The sequence below is a fragment of the Aquarana catesbeiana genome, linkage group LG01 (genome assembly GCF_042186555.1).
Source record: "Aquarana catesbeiana isolate 2022-GZ linkage group LG01, ASM4218655v1, whole genome shotgun sequence".
Lineage (NCBI taxonomy): Eukaryota > Metazoa > Chordata > Amphibia > Anura > Ranidae > Aquarana > Aquarana catesbeiana.
The window spans coordinates 990844294-990865090 of record NC_133324.1 but is presented as its reverse complement, the minus strand read 5'-3'; the positions used below and the strand labels follow the sequence as shown (position 1 = coordinate 990865090).

At 45.9% G+C, this 20797-nt stretch overlaps 1 protein-coding gene across 7 annotated transcripts in view; it reads left to right on the top strand.

Annotated features, from left to right (window-relative positions):
* Positions 1-20797, top strand: part of LOC141124065 (uncharacterized) — a 160367-nt gene that overhangs the window by 87474 nt on the left and 52096 nt on the right. The window contains exon 8 of one of the 7 annotated variants that reach the window (XM_073612158.1): positions 18900-19261. The exons of the other annotated variants lie outside the window; for them this stretch is intronic. Within the exon in view, the coding sequence (XP_073468259.1) occupies positions 18900-19261 (362 nt within the window). The remainder of the gene's footprint in view (positions 1-18899; positions 19262-20797) is intronic. 7 annotated transcript variants of the gene reach the window in all.

Sequence of the window (20797 nt, the reverse complement as noted above, 5' to 3'; positions counted from 1 at the left end):
ATCCAGGTACATACCATCACATCAATGCCAAAAGACCTCAATTTGTAAATGAAGCATGTATGGGGTACTGTGTCCAATGCCTTACCAAAATCTAGATATACCATGTCCAAATTGCAGCTGAGCTCCTCATAGAATGTCACTAGGTTGGTCTGGCAAGAAAAGTCCTTCATAAATCCATGTTGGTTTCCACTAATGATACTATTGACGTGGAGATTTTGCTATACGCTACGTGTAATCCATGTCGCCTGCCCTAATAAACGCCCTTTCATCCTTTTGGTATAATGCATCTTAATAAACCCATCTCCCGCATTTCCCCATGGTCATGGTCCTCACATTCTTAGCTCCACCGCCCGACCAACTGACCCTGGAGCTCTGTGTTCTGTTTATTTACAGTACTTAACAAGAGAGCTTGATGGTTTCACAATCGACCAATCAAGCACAGGTATTCCTTCAAACAGGAGGAGTTATACAAATCTCAACCAATGAACAATGACTAGGGGAGTTTATGGGTGTGTCTGGGCGGAGGCAGTGTGTATGATTTCCCGCCCCCTGTACCTGTAAGCCATCATCTCCAGCTAGACAAAGGAAGCCGCATGGCTGGTCCTGAAATCATGGACGTTGTCCCCGACCATAACAATTCAAAGACTCCCGTTTTCACCGTTGACGTGAATCCTTATTCTGCGTTGTTCAGAGAACATCACATCCCCGGATTATACTACCGTCCCTGTGGGTAGGAGATTATCTGCAGGGGCACGCCATGACCCCCCCATGTGTTGATCAGACATACAGGGGTGACACGAGCGTACATCCCCTCATAACCGATGTCTTTGCAGTGTAAACACATCCCCCCCCCAGACGATCGTCTGTGCATCGCACAGGGGCCCCTTCGCTGGCGGACATATCCTCACTCTGCAAACACTTCTCCGCAACCTCAGGAAGTTTTCCACTACCAGAAGGGACTCAAAAAGCGTAAGTCTGCCCCAGTCAGCTCTTTAGAGCAGACTGCAGTAGAACTAACACTGGGAGACACTATGACAATACATATTAAAAACATCTTCATAAAATTTCCACAACAGTTCCTCCTGTCATATGCTCCAATGTGGCCCTCGATAAATCTTGATCTTCTTCTACACCTGGAAATGAATCAGTGCTTACAGTCCATATGAGTTCATAAAAAGGAAAACACGGCTTGACTTGTAGACTCTGTTCTTCTAGGAGGGATGACTTAGAGGAGGACATGAAGGCAGGTCGGTCTGGGATCCTCTGTGTCTTGTACTTGGGTTGGGCTTCGGGGCGTCTCATCTCAGCGAGGAAAAGGTGGTCATCTACTCAGGCTCTGTTCACTCATCCAATCAGGCAACAGTAGCACCTCATCATGGCATATAGAAGGAATAGAAACAAAAATAACATGAGTATATATACCCCTACTTCCTTCAATCATGATCCACTGAAAAATAAAAAATCCCCAAAGATTCCCAGACCCTTATAAAGATTCCAACCTTCACTAGCTATAGCTCTGGCTTTGCCTTGAAGGGATCTAACCTTATCCATATGGGCCTGAACTTTGTCTCTAGTATTCCCAATCCAGATATAACAATCTTTACCTATGAGTTCAAAGAAACCCCTTGGATGCCAACAGATAATTATGGGCCATCTTTTAATAGAAGGGTCTTGATCTGCTGTTGTTCCTGTGGGATCTTCCTTGTGGCTTCAACAGTTACACTGAACATGCCATCCACACTGGATGAGAAATTGTTCAATCATTTCTCAAGCCCCCACCATGTACAAGCAGGAAACCATGCCCAGACCTGGTCGGGGTTGGTGAACAATTCCCTTCTAGCTGTTCCTGCCATTCTTTTTTTTTCTCCAACAAAGTTTTTTATTGTGAATCAGAATGCGTACAAGTCATATCATTTGCATAAATTTATACATGTATACATTGCAATGTAATTGTACGTATAATAAAGATGGTTACATACATGAATGGTCTGTGGTACGTTTCTTCTGATGTTCTCTATTGATATTATCGTTTAATGTAGGGTATGATTATAGTATTTTCATTGAGGGGAGGTATTTCTCCAGTGCGAAGAAATTTACAGTGGTCATGAGCAGGTTTCCGAGTCCTGTAGCCATCGATCCCATATTCTATTGTATTTGTCTGGGCACCCTCTATTGATGTATATCACCCGTTTATATGGGAGTGTCCCATTTACCTCTGCTTTCCATTCTTTAGTCTCGGGTGGTAAGGGACGCATCCATTTCCTAGCTATTATCTTTCTGCATGAAAACAGGGTCTCCTGTAGAAATACCTTGGTGTATTTTTCCAGTGGGTTCGGGAATACACCTAACAGGCATTGTTTGGGGTCCAGTGTCACAGGTGAGCCCATGTTGTCATGAAGGAAGGTTACTATCTGTTTCCATAGGCCCTGTATCTGTGGGCATGACCAGAGGAGATGGTAGAACGAACTCTCTGTGGACTTACACATTGGACACAATGTTGAGCAGTTGTGTTTGTATCTGGCTATCCTATGCGGGGTTAGGTATGTACGGTGTATTATATTTAATTGTGTCAACCTGTCTGATAGTTTGGGAGATACTTCTTTACATGTGTCCAATGCTTCTTCCCATTCCTCATCTTCTAGGTTACCCAGATCCCTTTCCCAGCGGGATTTGAGGCCGTATGCTATTTTTGTGGCTATTGGGATAGTGAGCATGTTATAGAAACAGGAGATTAATTTTTTTGGGTCTATGTCTTTTATGATTGCTATTAGAGGATTGGGGGCTGACTGTAGTGGGAGTTGTGGAAATTGTGCCTGTATTGCGTGTCTCAATTGGAGGAATCTGAATACCATATTGCTGGCCAGATGGAACTCTTCTTTAAGGGTGTCAAAACTTTTAAGGGTTCCGTTTGACCAGACATGGTGCAAGTAGAGTACACCCCTCTCCATCCAGGGTCTCGGGTCATGGATATTGTGGAGCTCTGGTAGGCCTCTGTTACACCATAAGGGAGTGAAGTCGTTATGTCTGGGTATATTGAGTTTGTTGTTTGCGAGTTCCCAGATGCGTCTGTATTGGTACAACAGGGATGTTTTGTGTGTGTTACCTTCATTGGTCCTAGTGCCCATGGTGAGAGCATATATGGAATCTGAGGTTCCTTGGGCCCATTGTGGGCAGAGTAGCATCCGGAATCTTTCACTGTCCACCTTATCTATATGGTAAAGTTGGGAGAGTTGGGACGCAATATAGTAGTGATTAAGGTCTGGAAGTGCTGTACCTCCCATGTCTGTTGGGTTTTTGAGGGTTTGCCATGCAATCTTGTGTCTATTTTTCCCCCACACAAAGGGCTTGAGAAGGGACTCCATTATTTTAAAGTGTTTTAGAGGTATGTATGTTGGGGTATGCCAGAGTATATATAATATTTTAGGGAGTAGTATCATTTTTATAAGGTTGATGCGGCCCCATACTCCTAAGGGTAGTCTAGTCCACGATTGTGTTTTAGTTTTAATAAGGGAATATAATGGTTTAATGTTAAGTGTTATATAGTCTGCTGGATTTTTGGAGGTATTTATTCCTAAGTATTTAATTGTGTCTACTCTTTGTAATGGTAGGGTGGCTTGGAATTCCGTGGGTGGGAAAGTGTCTATTGGTAAAACTTGGGATTTCCCCCAGTTTATTTTGAGGCCCGAGAATTTCCCAAATCGTTCAATTGTCTGAAGAGCCCGGTGGAGGGAAGGACCTGGGTCCACCAGGTATAATAATGTGTCATCAGCGTACATGCTGATTTTTTCTGTGAGGGTTCCAGTTTTTAATCCTATGATCTCTGGGTCTGTCCGGATAGAAATAGCCAGTGGTTCCGCAGCCAGAGCATACAGTAGTGGGGACAATGGGCAGCCCTGTCTCGTGCCTCTGTGGAGGTCGAACTTCTGAGACGGCCATCCATTTGCCACCACTCTGGCCGCGGGGTTCTGGTATAGTAATTGTACCCATTGAATGAAGTTTGGACCAAAACCATATCGTTCAAGACAGCACCAGAGGTATCCCCACTCAACCGAGTCGAAAGCCTTGGCTGTATCAAGGGTGACTATCACTCTTGTGCCTACATTCTCATGTATAGCCTGCAGGTTTATAAATAATTTCCGTAGGTTAAAGGAAGTGTTACGTCCCGGCATAAAACCTGCCTGGTCAGCATGTATAAGGTTGAGTATCACTTGATTGAGTCGCATGGCTAGAATTTTGGCCAGAATCTTAATATCGGCCTGTAGTAATGAGATAGGGCGGTAGGATTCCGGGTGACCCAAGTCCTTGCCCGGTTTAGGTATCAAGACAATTGTGGCCTCACCCATAGAGGATGGGAGGGTGAATTGTTGAAACATGACATTATAAAGGGTAAGCAGTTTGGGGGTGATTATTTCATTGTAATGTGAGTAAAATTCTATGGGTAACCCATCTGAGCCAGGGGATTTAGATTTGGCAAAACTTGCAATTGCGGTGTCTATTTCTTCTTTAATGAGAGGGGCCTCTAGAAGCTCCCTTTGTTCAAGCGTAAGTTGAGGGAATGCTACTCCTTCCAGAAAGGGGATCATATCGTCTGGTCCCTCTTGGGTCCTAGAATTGTATAAGTCCATAAAGAACTCCCTAAATTTAGATGACACAACACGAGGATCTGTGATTTTTTGCCCCTCTGGGCTATGTAGTGCAATTACCACTGGGGGTTTGTCCTCATTTCGAGCTAGAAACGCCAGGAGTTTTCCAGCTCTCTCACCCTGCTCAAAATACTTCTGTTTGGCAAAAAATAATTTCTGTCTTGCTTTTTCGTATTGGAGTTGGTTCATGATCCTAGATTGTAGTTTTAAGTGGGAGGCGTTAGCTTGGGATGGGTCATTTTGATATGTGTGTTCTATGCGTGAGAATTCAGTCTCCGCCTTCTCATATATATCTGATGAGTTTGCTTTGATCTTGTTGATGCGAGTTATTAGGGTAGCCCTGGCGTGTATTTTAAAAGTTTCCCATACTATCAGGAAAGAGGCAGAGTCTGTGTTTTCTCGGAAGAAGGTCTCCCATTCGGCTGACAAGTCGTCATCCTCTGGCAACAACGTCAGCCAGAACGGATTTAGGCGCCATGAAGTTGGTGGTTTATCTATATGGAAGGTGAGGGTGATCCAGTATGGAGCGTGATCCGAGAGCAATCTAGGACCAAACTCTGTCTCAAGGAGACGTGCTAACAGATTTTGGGATATAAAAATAAAATCAATTCTTGACATGGTATTGTGTGTTGCTGAGAAGCAGGAGTATTTACGCGTGTGCGGGTGTTTATGCCTCCAGGTGTCCATCAAGTGAAAGGGTGAGAAAAGCCTGGCTAGTTTAGTATCCCCGGGGGGTTTGTAGCAAGTGGAGTTGGTCTCAGTCTGTCCAGTTCCTCATTAAGTGTACTATTGAAATCTCCCATCCATATTGTCTGAGCTGTTGGGTATTTTGCTATAAAGGAGATTCCCTCTAGTAGTATGGAAGTGGAAAATGGGGGAGGGACATAGACAGCCAGGATCAAGAAGGGTTCCCCGTGTAATTTAGCGGATATAAATATATATCTACCTTGTGGGTCAGTGTGTAGCTCGCATAATTCAAAGTGCACTGTTTTTGCGATAAGTACCGAGACACCTCTCGAGTGTGTTGTATGGGTCGAGTGGAATGCCCAACCCACCCACGGGCGACGCAGTGTCATCTGAAGTCTACCCTCTATGTGGGTCTCAACCAGGGTCACCACATCCGCTCTTTGCTTTTTAATAAATGCGAGGGCTGCCGCCCGTTTAATTTTATCACGTAATCCCCTCACGTTCCATGTAAGGAACTTCAGTGATATTCTAGGCATTGTTGTTTGTGCCTATATATTAGTATGTTAATGTAGCTTTTAGCCCCATTGTGGCGGGGCGATGTAGGATGGTTAAATAGCAGGGATGGGTGATACAACATATTGTATTTGTCCAGTAGACACCCGATGGAACCGGGACGTGTTGGTGTTGTAGACGTAGCAGTTAAAGTGCGCACATTTAAGTTCAGTTTTTCTTTTAAGTTCAGTTTTTCTGTTCCTGCCATTCTTACCTTCTCTTGCGCCATCAGATCCTCACGATCGGCCGTGTCATAAGATGCTGGAACGAGTTTCACCCGGACGCATGAACTTCTTGCATTAGGGGGAATTACCTTATAAGCTGTAGATCCGCATTAATACCAAACTAAAGTTGAAGCACACTTGTGCACTACCAAGTTGTCCCGATACCCAAACTGGCAAGAACCAGAAGTATTGTTAAAACTATAATTAATTTTACCCTCTGGAAATGTATCATTAAATTCTATTGACAAGAGTCTGTTTGGAATTTTTACTAGTTTGTCAAAACTCCTCATACCAATCTGAACATCATATATAGAAATAAATAAAAACATGATAACTGTTCTGCACAGCAAATAGTACATAAGGTATCAATACCAAAACTTGATCTATGATTGCAAAAGGATATGGAGAGATACCAAGTAGCTAAAATAAATATATTAAAAAAGTATGTTAAAAAAATATACTATGTTACATTTAACACCCGCAGCAATCTCTAGCTGTTACTCAAACATTTAAACATACTGCACTTGTTTAAAAATCACTCGCAAAGATATAAAAACTTATCAACTCATAAAGTAAGTATCTTAAATAACAAATACACAGAGGCAATAAACAAGCAACATTAAAAGATACACAAATATATAAATATATATAAAACACAGAGTGCATTGGATCATTTGTTGGAGATAAAACAATTAAGGGGCCTTACTCTATCCTTCATCTTTAACCTGCAAAGAATAGTAAACAATACATATTTGTGTACATTGGTAAATTGTCACTGACGATCCCTAAAACGGACAACAACGAAACCCTCTGTAACTCTTAGTTTCATGTTCCTACAAAAATACAACATGCACGACACATAGGAGGGCTGTCGCAGTGGGTTCTAACATATTCATGTTACTACATACAAACAATGAAAAGACTAAGACATGAGAAAAACATTTAGATACAAATGTGAGGGAGATATTTCATAGTAAAAAACAAAAAAACAACCAGACGGAATGCTGCCTTCACTCTTTTAGCAATAGAAAAAAATACATTGGGAAAAACACGAGAGCAGCTCCAAACCTTGCATGGACCAGCCACACAAACTTCAAAAACAGGCCTGAGAATTTAAAGCACACAAATGTGTACTACACATCCATCAACTCACTCATCATTACAGATTTCTCAAGCCACAGCCGATACTTCCAAGGTATTTTTATTCTGCGGTCTCATACCTCCAGACATCAAAAGTACCTTCCATATTTAAGGGGTCTCATGTCCGGAGCCCCAAACCCAGACCTCATGTACTTTGCAGCTGTCTGACTGGTGTGGAGCTTTATTTTTTTCCTCCAACACATGGACGGCACATTACCCATGACGATTTGAATCGCTATTTTTGGCGAACTCTGCGTCCTGAGAACCCTGCGCTTTACTTTTGGAGCGATTATTGTTTGCGCCTTTAACAATATATTCGCCCCCCGGAATTCTGATTATTATACACGACCTGACCGGGCCTGCTAGAATACTACTCCTCACGTTTATGCTAATACAATCGCGCAGCGGAATTCCCACTATTATACACGGCCCGACCAGTCTCACAATATACAGCCTTCTAAACGTGTTCATCAGACAACTACAAAGCACCACAAAATCCTCCACTATTCAAAACAATATTATGGCTTCTATCTGTACCTCGATATTACAACAATAACCTGGATGCCTCCCGTTTACTCTCTACTCAAAACTGTATTACAGTATAAAACTTCACAAAACAACTGGAATTAAATTTAAAAACCAAAGTGATTTCCATTGTCCTTCCAAACACAAGTCCCTTTGTGTCAACATGTTTGTTTCAAAAGACCCCAAGCTCCTCCCACCAACTTCCTGTTGCATACATCCTGCAAAGAACTTCCTCTTGTCTGCTCAGCTTTAAAAACCCATCTAACTGGTGTATTTACATATCAATGGACAGGAAGTGGGAGGAGGCGGGGGAGCCTGGCTTCCCTGAACTTCATATTACACAAAAGAAATAGCTATGCTACCCCCTGTGGACTTTATCAACATTTCTAAAAAAACCTTTTGTCCAGGAAAGGGTGGAATAAACCCCCATATTGCAAATGGGAGGGAATCCCCCTCGACTTCCATATCCCCTGGGCAGCCAGACCACAAGTTTTGAGACCGAAATACCACACAACAACAACGCAACTAAAGCCAAAAACTGAAACTCCTGCAAAAAGATGACTCAACAAACACTGAAACCTGGCCCAAAAGCAGAGCAATTCCACCCAAAACACAGCAGACGCGAATTGGCAGTTGCAACAAACAAATCAAGCCACGACAAAATGGCAGACAAAAGCTGGGCCACATAATGACTACAACAAAAAGGTCAACGACAATCGGACCACATGGTGATGAAATCCAGACTACACAGAAATGTCAGACGAAAGCCGGGCCACATGGTGACTAGAACAAAATGCCCGACGACAATCGCACCACATGGTGATGAAATCCAGACTACAACTAAATGGCCGACGAAATCTGGGCCACATGCTGACTACAACAAAATGGCTGACGACAATCCGACCACATGGTGACATTAACACATAAAATGCAATTGCTCATCCCGCCAAAACCATTACAAATCAAAATTTCTTCACTAGAAAACCAAGATTTTTCCCCACAAAAACTGACTACAGGAATAAAGACACCAAATGAACACTTAACCGTAGACACACTTCAGGCTACATCAACTAGGGCCCATAGGCCAACCAAACAGCACATCCCTAACTGCCAACGTTACATAAAACACAAAATAACACAGCTCAAACATACACTTGTTTCCTAATAAAGTTCATATACTTCAGCTTCCACAGGAAGAAGACACTGAGAAAGACAAACATCGATCGTTGCATGCATGATCTTTTCATTTCAAAACAATAGAGCTCCCCCGCACTATTGCTTAGAAACCTGAGACCATCCACCGGGCGTGGCCCTTTCAACAAACAGCTACCATTGTAAATGATGTCCTAGTAATGTATGGCCGTCCTTACCCCCTCAGCCACATGGCCACTTGAATATGCGGCAGCCATTTTCAAAAGCAACTTCAAAACAAAACCTTTTCTAAACGACCATCAAAGTTCACTAAATCATTTGTAGGTGAAAAATATTATTACATTTATGGGGACATGTGTTTTGCATCAGTTAAACAATATACACAACTGGCTTGTTGGTCCCATACATAGGTAATAATCACAATTCATACATTTCTATTTCTCATAAACTTATTACACAACATACAGTTACACAAACATTTTAGGTTGTATTATATGGGTCCTATAGAGGAGGTAAGTATCCCAAACAAGAGACCTATCTACAATGACAAACATACAACTAAAATCCCGCCATTATACCAAAAGATGAAAAATTAGTTCTTTTGCAAAGCAGAACCTACCTAACACATCAGACAGAGAGAATGTACTCCTTTGTCTCAGGACAACAAAGTATTTCAAATAGTTTGATGTCCTGGACTGGGATCCGCTCTCCCCCCTCCTGATCCGATGTGATGGAGGTTCTGTTCTCTCCATAATATCCCTGGCTCACCATCTGACGCAGAGATTTTGCTATATGCTACGCGTAATCCATGTCTCCTGCCCTAATAAACGCCCTTTCATCCTTTTGGTATAATGCATCTTAATAAACCTGTCTCCCGCATTTCCCCAAGTAAACAGACATGGTCATGGTCCTCACATTCTTAGCTCCACCGCCCGACCAACTGACCCTGGAGCTCTGTGTTCTGTTTATTTACAGTACTTATCAAGAGAGCTTGATGGTTTCACAATCGACCAATCAAGCACAGGTATTCCTTCAAACAGGAGGAGTTATACAAATCTCAACCAATGAACAATGACTAGGGGAGTTTATGGGTGTGTCTGGGTGGAGGCAGTGTGTATGATTTCCCGCCCCCTGTACCTGTAAGCCATCATCTCCAGCTAGACAAAGGAAGCCGCATGGCTGGTCCTGAAATCATGGACGCTGTCCCCGACCATAACAATTCAAAGACTCACGTTTTCACCGTTGACGTGAATCCTTATTCTGCGTTGTTCAGAGAACATCACATCCCCGGATTATACTACCGATCCTGAGGATGGGAGATTATCTGCAGGGGCACGCCATGCCCCCCCCATGTGTTGATCAGACATACAGGGGTGACACGAGCGTACATCCCCTCATAACCGATAATGTCTTTGCAGAGTGCACACATCCCCCCCAGACGATCGTCTGTGCATCGCACAGGGGCCCTTCGCTGGCTTTTTGCCAATCAGCTGGTACCATTCCAGTCACTAAACTGTCCTTAAAAATGATGGATAACAGTCTGGCTATGACCTGGCTACGTTATTTGAGAGTTCTCAGGTGTAAGTTATCTGGTCCTGGTGATAAGGTTTTCTAGTCTTATTTGAACAATTGTCTCTGTCAGCCGTACATTCAGTATAATGAGATAAACATTACTGTCTTGTTTAGTATAATATGACCAACTTCCTCTGACCAGCCATTATGGGGTGAATATGCTGTGACCTCCCCTTTTTACTATTAATATATTTGAAAAGCTTTGGGGTTTCTCTTACTTTCCTCATCAATGTGTCTCATGTAATCTATTTTAGCTGCCCTGATCGCGCTCTTGCATTTTTATTGCACTTTTTGTAGTTTTGGAATGTTGACCCTTTAGCCTTATATTTATCAATGAATGTTTTTTTCCCATTAACCGCTTGCCGACCGACACACACATATATACGTCGGCAGAATGGCACAGGCAGGCAAATGGGTGTACAGGTACATCCCTTTAAATTTGCCGCCTGACGTGGGAGTGTGCCCGCGGGGCCCGGGAACTCCGGCGGCCCGCGATTGCGGTGTGGAGAGGTAGAACAGGGAGGTACCTATGTAAACAAGGCATTTCCCCGTTCTGCCTTGTGTCATGACAGAGAGCCACTGCTCCCTGTCATCGGGAGCAGGGATCGCTGTCATGTCCTAGGTAGCCCATCCCCCCACAATTAGAATCACTCCCTAGGACACACTTAACCCCTTGATCGCCCCCCTATTGTTTAACCTCTTCCCTGCCAGTGTCATTTACACAGTAATCAGTACATTTTTATAGCGCTGATTGCTGTATAAATAACAATGGTCCCAAAATAGTGTCCGATGTGTCCGGCATAATGTCGCAGTCATGATAAAAATCGCAGATTGCTGCCATTACTAATAAAAAAAATGGATAATAAAAATGCCATAAATCTATCCCCTATTTTGTAGACACTATAACTTTTGCGCAAACCATTCAATATACACTTATTGCGTTTTTTTTTTTAACAAAAATATGTAGAAGAATACATATCGGCCTAAACTAGGAAAAAATGTGTTTTTTTATATATTTTTGGGGGATATTTATTATAGCAAAAAGTAAAAAATATTGCTTTTTTTTTTCAAAATTGTTGCTCTTTTTTTGTTTATAGTGCAAAAAATAAAAACCGCAGAGGTGATCAAATACCACCAAAAGAAAGCTCTATTTGTGGGAAAAAAAAGAATGTCAATTTTGTTTGGGTACAATGTCGCACAACCGCGCAATTGTCAGTTAAAACGACTCAGTGCCGAATCGCAAAAAGTGCTCTGGTCAAGAAGGGGGTAAAATCTTCCGGGGCTGAAGTGGTTAATATGCCTTTTTTATGGTAGTATTTAGCCACCCAGGTTTAAATGTTGTTCTTTTATATATGTTGCCCAGTGGAATGCACTGACAGATGCTATTGCTTAATATGTCCTTAAAGTACTCTTCCTTCTTTTCAGTGTATTTTTGTTTGAAGAATTTGATCCCATTTAATGTCATGCAGTATGGAGCGCAGCTTAGTACAGCTGGAAAAATCGTGTACTTCTCCTTCCCCATGAGTCCTATAAGTCCTATCATTTATGGCAAACCTGATTACTCTGTGATCACTGTTACCTAAATGATCTGTTCCACATCTGCATTCAGCTTTGTGTTGTTTGTAATTAGTAGGTCCAGCAGAGCATTGTCTCTGGTTGGGGAGTCTACTATTTGACTCATAAAATTGTTCTGCATTAGAATTAAGAAATGATGATCCTTAGCTGAGTCAGCAGCTTCACCTTCCCACTCAATATCAGGTTAATGGAAGTCCCTTTTGATTATAACATTGAACTGCCTCCCTGTCATCTCTGACTGTGAAAGGAGATGATACTCCTCCTCCTTAACATAAAGGGAACTATAGCATTCACCCAAAACAAATTCACATTTGTTGGAGCTAGAACAGTATGAAGAAGGTAGCTGTTGGTTGGGGTAGGGACAGGCAATATGGGGAAGAGAGCTGTTTGTTGGGGGGAGGAGCAGACAGTATAGGGAAGAGCAGTGTTGGTTGGGGCAGGAGAAGGATGTATGAGGAAGAGGGCTGTTGGTTGGAGCAGGAGAAGGAAGTATGGGGAAGAGGACTGTTGGTTGGGGCAGGAGAAGGATGTATGGGGAAGAGGACTGTTGGTTGGAGCAGGAGAAGGATGTATGGGGAAGAGGACTGTTGGTTGGGGCAGGAGAAGGATGTATGGGGAAGAGGACTGTTGGTTGGGGCAGGAGAAGGATGTATGGGGAAGAGGACTGTTGGTTGGGGCAGGAGAAGGATGTATGGGGAAGAGGACTGTTGGTTGGAGCAGGAGAAGGATGTATGGGGAAGAGGACTGTTGGTTGGGGCAGGAGAAGGATGTATGGGGAAGAGGACTGTTGGTTGGGGCAGGAGAAGGATGTATGGGGAAGAGGACTGTTGGTTGGGGCAGGAGAAGGATGTATGGGGAAGAGGACTGTTGGTTGGGGCAGGAGAAGGATGTATGGGGAAGAGGGCTGTTGTTGGAGCAGAAGAAGGATGTATGAGGAAGAGGGCTGTTGGTTGGGGCAGGAGAAGGATGTATGGGGAAGAGGACTGTTGGTTGGGGCAGGAGAAGGATGTATGGGGAAGAGGACTGTTGGTTGGGGCAGGAGAAGGATGTATGGGGAAGAGGGCTGTTGGTTGGAGCAGGAGAAGGATGTATGGGGAAGAGGACTGTTGGTTGGGGCAGGAGGAGGATGTATGGGGAAGAGGACTGTTGGTTGGGGCAGGAGAAGGATGTATGGGGAAGAGGGCTGTTGTTGGAGCAGAAGAAGGATGTATGAGGAAGAGGGCTGTTGGTTGGGGCAGGAGAAGGATGTATGGGGAAGAGGACTGTTGGTTGGGGCAGGAGAAGGAGGTATGGGGAAGAGGACTGTTGGTTGGGGCAGGAGAAGGATGTATGGGGAAGAGGACTGTTGGTTGGGGCAGGAGAAGGATGTATGGGGAAGAGGACTGTTGGTTGGAGCAGGAGAAGGATGTATGGGGAAGAGGACTGTTGGTTGGAGCAGGAGAAGGATGTATGGGGAAGAGGACTGTTGGTTGGGGCAGGAGAAGGATGTATGAGGAAGAGGGCTGTTAGTTGGGGCAGGAGAAGGATGTATGGGGAAGAGAACTGTTGGTTGGGGCAGGAGAAGGATGTATGGGGAAGAGGGCTGTTGTTGGAGCAGAAGAAGGATGTATGAGGAAGAGGGCTGTTGGTTGGGGCAGGAGAAGGATGTATGGGGAAGAGGACTGTTGGTTGGGGCAGGAGAAGGATGTATGGGGAAGAGGACTGTTGGTTGGGGCAGGAGAAGGATGTATGGGGAAGAGGGCTGTTGGTTGGAGCAGGAGAAGGATGTATGGGGAAGAGGACTGTTGGTTGGGGCAGGAGGAGGATGTATGGGGAAGAGGACTGTTGGTTGGGGCAGGAGAAGGATGTATGGGGAAGAGGGCTGTTGTTGGAGCAGAAGAAGGATGTATGAGGAAGAGGGCTGTTGGTTGGGGCAGGAGAAGGATGTATGGGGAAGAGGACTGTTGGTTGGGGCAGGAGAAGGAGGTATGGGGAAGAGGACTGTTGGTTGGGGCAGGAGAAGGATGTATGGGGAAGAGGACTGTTGGTTGGGGCAGGAGAAGGATGTATGGGGAAGAGGACTGTTGGTTGGAGCAGGAGAAGGATGTATGGGGAAGAGGACTGTTGGTTGGGGCAGGAGAAGGATGTATGAGGAAGAGGGCTGTTAGTTGGGGCAGGAGAAGGATGTATGGGGAAGAGAACTGTTGGTTGGGGCAGGAGAAGGAGGTATGGGGAAGAGGACTGTTGGTTGGGGCAGGAGAAGGATGTATGGGGAAGAGGACTGTTGGTTGGGGCAGGAGAAGGATGTATGGGGAAGAGGACTGTTGGTTGGAGCAGGAGAAGGATGTATGGGGAAGAGGACTGTTGGTTGGGGCAGGAGAAGGATGTATGGGGAAGAGGACTGTTGGTTGGGGCAGGAGAAGGATGTATGGGGAAGAGGACTGTTGGTTGGGGCAGGAGAAGGATGTATGGGGAAGAGGACTGTTGGTTGGGGCAGGAGAAGGATGTATGGGGAAGAGGGCTGTTGTTGGAGCAGAAGAAGGATGTATGAGGAAGAGGGCTGTTGGTTGGGGCAGGAGAAGGATGTATGGGGAAGAGGACTGTTGGTTGGGGCAGGAGAAGGATGTATGGGGAAGAGGACTGTTGGTTGGGGCAGGAGAAGGATGTATGGGGAAGAGGGCTGTTGGTTGGAGCAGGAGAAGGATGTATGGGGAAGAGGACTGTTGGTTGGGGCAGGAGGAGGATGTATGGGGAAGAGGACTGTTGGTTGGGGCAGGAGAAGGATGTATGGGGAAGAGGGCTGTTGTTGGAGCAGAAGAAGGATGTATGAGGAAGAGGGCTGTTGGTTGGGGCAGGAGAAGGATGTATGGGGAAGAGGACTGTTGGTTGGGGCAGGAGAAGGAGGTATGGGGAAGAGGACTGTTGGTTGGGGCAGGAGAAGGATGTATGGGGAAGAGGACTGTTGGTTGGGGCAGGAGAAGGATGTATGGGGAAGAGGACTGTTGGTTGGAGCAGGAGAAGGATGTATGGGGAAGAGGACTGTTGGTTGGGGCAGGAGAAGGATGTATGAGGAAGAGGGCTGTTAGTTGGGGCAGGAGAAGGATGTATGGGGAAGAGAACTGTTGGTTGGGGCAGGAGAAGGATGTATGGGGAAGAGGGCTGTTGTTGGAGCAGAAGAAGGATGTATGAGGAAGAGGGCTGTTGGTTGGGGCAGGAGAAGGATGTATGGGGAAGAGGACTGTTGGTTGGGGCAGGAGAAGGATGTATGGGGAAGAGGACTGTTGGTTGGGGCAGGAGAAGGATGTATGGGGAAGAGGGCTGTTGGTTGGAGCAGGAGAAGGATGTATGGGGAAGAGGACTGTTGGTTGGGGCAGGAGGAGGATGTATGGGGAAGAGGACTGTTGGTTGGGGCAGGAGAAGGATGTATGGGGAAGAGGGCTGTTGTTGGAGCAGAAGAAGGATGTATGAGGAAGAGGGCTGTTGGTTGGGGCAGGAGAAGGATGTATGGGGAAGAGGACTGTTGGTTGGGGCAGGAGAAGGAGGTATGGGGAAGAGGACTGTTGGTTGGGGCAGGAGAAGGATGTATGGGGAAGAGGACTGTTGGTTGGGGCAGGAGAAGGATGTATGGGGAAGAGGACTGTTGGTTGGAGCAGGAGAAGGATGTATGGGGAAGAGGACTGTTGGTTGGGGCAGGAGAAGGATGTATGAGGAAGAGGGCTGTTAGTTGGGGCAGGAGAAGGATGTATGGGGAAGAGAACTGTTGGTTGGGGCAGGAGAAGGAGGTATGGGGAAGAGGACTGTTGGTTGGGGCAGGAGAAGGATGTATGGGGAAGAGGACTGTTGGTTGGGGCAGGAGAAGGATGTATGGGGAAGAGGACTGTTGGTTGGGGCAGGAGAAGGATGTATGGGGAAGAGGACTGTTGGTTGGGGCAGGAGAAGGATGTATGGGGAAGAGGACTGTTGGTTGGGGCAGGAGAAGGATGTATGGGGAAGAGGGCTGTTGTTGGAGCAGAAGAAGGATGTATGGGGAAGAGGGCTGTTGTTAGAGCAGGTACAGACAGTACAGGGAATGGAGCTGTTGGTTGGAGCAGGAGAAGGATGTATGGGGAAGAGGACTGTTGGTTGGGGCAGGAGAAGGATGTATGGGGAAGAGGACTGTTGGTTGGGGCAGGAGAAGGATGTATGAGGAAGAGGACTGTTGGTTGGGGCAGGAGAAGGATGTATGGGGAAGAGGGCTGTTGGTTGGGGCAGGAGAAGGAGGTATGGGGAAGAGGACTGTTGGTTGGGGCAGGAGAAGGATGTATGGGGAAGAGGACTGTTGGTTGGGGCAGGAGAAGGATGTATGGGGAAGAGGGCTGTTGGTTGGGGCAGGAGAAGGATGTATGGGGAAGAGGACTGTTGGTTGGGGCAGGAGAAGGATGTATGGGGAAGAGGACTGTTGGTTGGGGCAGGAGAAGGATGTATGGGGAAGAGGACTGTTGGTTGGGGCAGGAGAAGGATGTATGAGGAAGAGGGCTGTTGGTTGGGGCAGGAGAAGGATGTATGGGGAAGAGGACTGTTGGTTGGGGCAGGAGAAGGATGTATGGGGAAGAGGACTGTTGGTTGGAGCAGGAGAAGGATATATGGGGAAGAGGACTGTTGGTTGGGGCAGGAGAAGGATGTATGGGGAAGAGGGCTGTTGTTGGAGCAGAAGAAGGATGTATGAGGAAGAGGGCTGTTGGTTGGGGCAGGAGAAGGATGTATGGGGAAGAGGACTGTTGGTTGGGGCAGGAGAAGGATGTATGGGGAAGAGGGCTGTTGTTGGAGCAGAAGAAGGATGTATGAGGAAGAGGGCTGTTGGTTGGGGCAGGAGAAGGATGTATGGGGAAGAGGACTGTTGGTTGGGGCAGGAGAAGGATGTATGGGGAAGAGGACTGTTGGTTGGGGCAGGAGAAGGATGTATGGGGAAGAGGGCTGTTGGTTGGAGCAGGAGAAGGATGTATGGGGAAGAGGACTGTTGGTTGGGGCAGGAGGAGGATGTATGGGGAAGAGGACTGTTGGTTGGAGCAGGAGAAGGATGTATGGGGAAGAGGACTGTTGGTTGGGGCAGGAGAAGGATGTATGAGGAAGAGGGCTGTTGGTTGGGGCAGGAGAAGGATGTATGGGGAAGAGGACTGTTGGTTGGGGCAGGAGAAGGAGGTATGGGGAAGAGGACTGTTGGTTGGGGCAAGAGAAGGATGTATGGGGAAGAGGACTGTTGGTTGGGGCAGGAGAAGGATGTATGGGGAAGAGGACTGTTGGTTGGGGCAGGAGAAGGATGTATGGGGAAGAGGACTGTTGGTTGGGGCAGGAGAAGGATGTATGGGGAAGAGGACTGTTGGTTGGGGCAGGAGAAGGATGTATGGGGAAGAGGGCTGTTGTTGGAGCAGAAGAAGGATGTATGGGGAAGAGGGCTGTTGTTGGAGCAGGTACAGACAGTACAGGGAATGGAGCTGTTGGTTGGAGCAGGAGAAGGATGTATGGGGAAGAGGACTGTTGGTTGGGGCAGGAGAAGGATGTATGGGGAAGAGGACTGTTGGTTGGGGCAGGAGAAGGATGTATGGGGAAGAGGACTGTTGGTTGGGGCAGGAGAAGGATGTATGGGGAAGAGGACTATTGGTTGGGGCAGGAGAAGGATGTATGGGGAAGAGGACTATTGGTTGGGGCAGGAGAAGGATGTATGGGGAAGAGGACTGTTGGTTGGGGCAGGAGAAGGATGTATGGGGAAGAGGACTGTTGGTTGGAGCAGGAGAAGGATGTATGGGGAAGAGGACTGTTGGTTGGGGCAGGAGAAGGATGTATGGGGAAGAGGGCTGTTGGTTGGGGCAGGAGAAGGATGTATGGGGAAGAGGACTGTTGGTTGGAGCAGGAGAAGGATGTATGGGGAAGAGGACTGTTGGTTGGGGCAGGAGAAGGATGTATGGGGAAGAGGACTGTTGGTTGGGGCAGGAGAAGGATGTATGGGGAAAAGGACTGTTGGTTGGAGCAGGAGAAGGATGTATGGGGAAGAGGACTGTTGGTTGGGGCAGGAGAAGGATATATGGGGAAGAGGACTGTTGGTTGGAGCAGGAGAAGGATGTATGGGGAAGAAGACTGTTGGTTGGGGCAGGAGAAGGATGTATGGGGAAGAGGGCTGTTGTTGGAGCAGGAATAGACAGTACAGGGAATGGAGCTGTTGGTTGGGGCAGAATTAGACAGTATGCAGAGCCTGAGGATGATGAGGGTGGCTTCTTGCACAGTTCCTGCCCAAACACCCCTGCAAGTTAAGACATGGCCTGCAGGTGCAATGGAGGGGCACAGGTGCCAGGGTTCAGACCCCGGAGACTAGACATTTGGAGTTTTCGTATCAGGTGAGCATGGATATAGCTGGTGGTAAACTGTAGATATGCCAATAGTTATGTAGTATGGTATGGAGTACTAGTACAGTTGTATAGTATATAGTTATGTAATATAGTGTAGAGTACTAGTACAGTTGTATAGTATATAGTTATGTATTATGGTATGGAGTACTTGTACAATTGTATAGTATAAAGTTATGTAGTATGGTATGGAGTACTTGTACAATTGTATAGTATATAGTTATGTAGTATGGTATGGAGTACTTGTACAATTGTATAGTATATAGTTATGTAGTATGGTATGGAGTACTAGTACAGTTGTATAGTATATAATTATGTAATATAGTGTAGAGTACTAGTACAGTTGTATAGTATATAGTTATGTAGTATGGTATGGAGTACTAGTACAGTTGCATAGTATATAGTTATGTAGTATAGTGTAGAGTATTTGTAATTCATTTCTTTCCATGTTTCTTTTTTTGGTTTCTTTATAGTTAGAAATACTTAAACAAAAGTTGTTGGAAAAGAATAGGTTCCCTTGGGTGGAGGGGGGCTGCTTTCCTAGTAACCCCAGACGAGATCCCAATAACCCCGATCACATGGTGGACATAGACACACATAGGATTGGTCACACAGACTGGTGCTCCTGCGGGAATTGTATCCCATTACCTACAGGACGAGAGTCCATCTGCTGCATGGAGATCCATGAAATCCGGCCTCATCTGGAAGGAATTTCCTGCATAACCCAACATCCGTATTTTCCGTACTTATGTGAAAATAAAGACTTTGCCCAAATTCACCAGAACATGATGTACGGCCTGCGCTCCAAAATTCCAAAGGAAAAAGACAAGAAAAGGTGGGTCAGGCTGCGTTCTAGTCATTTCTGTAAATGACCGTGTTATCAGATAAATAGTAGACGAAATGGTGTGTGTGTGTGTGTGTATATATTATATATATATATATATATATATATGGATATCTAGATATATATATCTATATATAGATGTATACTGTATTTGTGTATTTTTATGTAGTAGTGTGATGGCAGCCTCCAGCTCTGTACACGATCGCACTTTCCTAGTCTTACAGTACAGGACACAGGCGCATAAGTCATTACAACTGGGTTATATGCTGTCACCTTCTGGTGATTGGACATTGGCAAAAAACAAAGCTGCAGGGACATCCCTCTGTTTAACCCCTCCCACTCCCAGCTGCAAGGACATCCCCTATATACCCCTCCCACTCCCAGGTGAAGGGACATCCCCCTATATACACCTCCCACTCCCAGCTGCAGGGACATCCCCTATATACCCCTCCCACTCCCAGGTGCAGGGACATCCTCCTATATACCCCTCCCACTCCCAGGTGCAGGGACATCCCCCTATATACCCCACCCACTCCCAGCTGCAGGGACATCCTCCTATATACCCCTCCCACTCCCAGCTGCAGGGACATCCCCTATATACCCCTCCCACTCCCAGCTGCAGGGACATCCCCCTATATACCCCTCCCACTCCCAGCTAGCCTCAGGTTTTTGGAATGGGTCGCTTTACTCTGTTAAGAGAAGCTTACCCTCTTTTATGGAGATTTCTCTCTCCGGGTGATGATATTCCTAGACGATTCTTCTATCAATCCACTTCACCATAGCCACTGAGGCCCCTTATGCTGCTTCCGAATCAGTTGACTCCTTGACAGGGCGTTGAGGGACCATATGTGGACTCCTCTAGCTAGAAGATGCCTATAATATTGCTTCATGCTTTTGACCCTGCTGTGGGCACTACCCTTGGCATGTAGGATTACTGTGGCTTTATGCTGGGCCTCTGCCTCTTTGCAGGCTGGACTTTGACATGGCAACATCTCCTGGTACTCTGCTGTGGACACTACCCTTGGCATGTAGGATTACTGTGGCTTTATGCTGGGCCTCTGCCTCTTTGCAGGCTGGACTTTGACATGGCAACATCTCCTGGTACTCTGCTGTGGGCACATTATAATGGTGATGGTCACACTACCTGAGTTACTAACCCTGCAAGTGCTTGGCACCGAGAAAAGTCAAACAGGAAGGCAAATTTTCTGGAATGAACACATTTGAGACTTTATATGTGGTTTTCATTTGGGAAAGTTTATTCACTACAAAATTGGATGTTAAAAGCAAGCGAATTTTGAAAGTATTCTTGAACGACATTTGTCAGATTAATGTTCTGAGAATTTTTGTGCGAGTGTTTAATTCATTCACAAATCTTAGTGTATGGCCAGCTTAGGCACAGGGATAAGGGTCAGATGGACTAGCTTGTCCAGGCTCAGCCTTTAGCACCATTTGGGATGTTAGTTTGTTCATTCAGTACCCTCTACTCTTCCTCACTCTCATCCATTACCTTCCTCTGGCCCGTCTGCC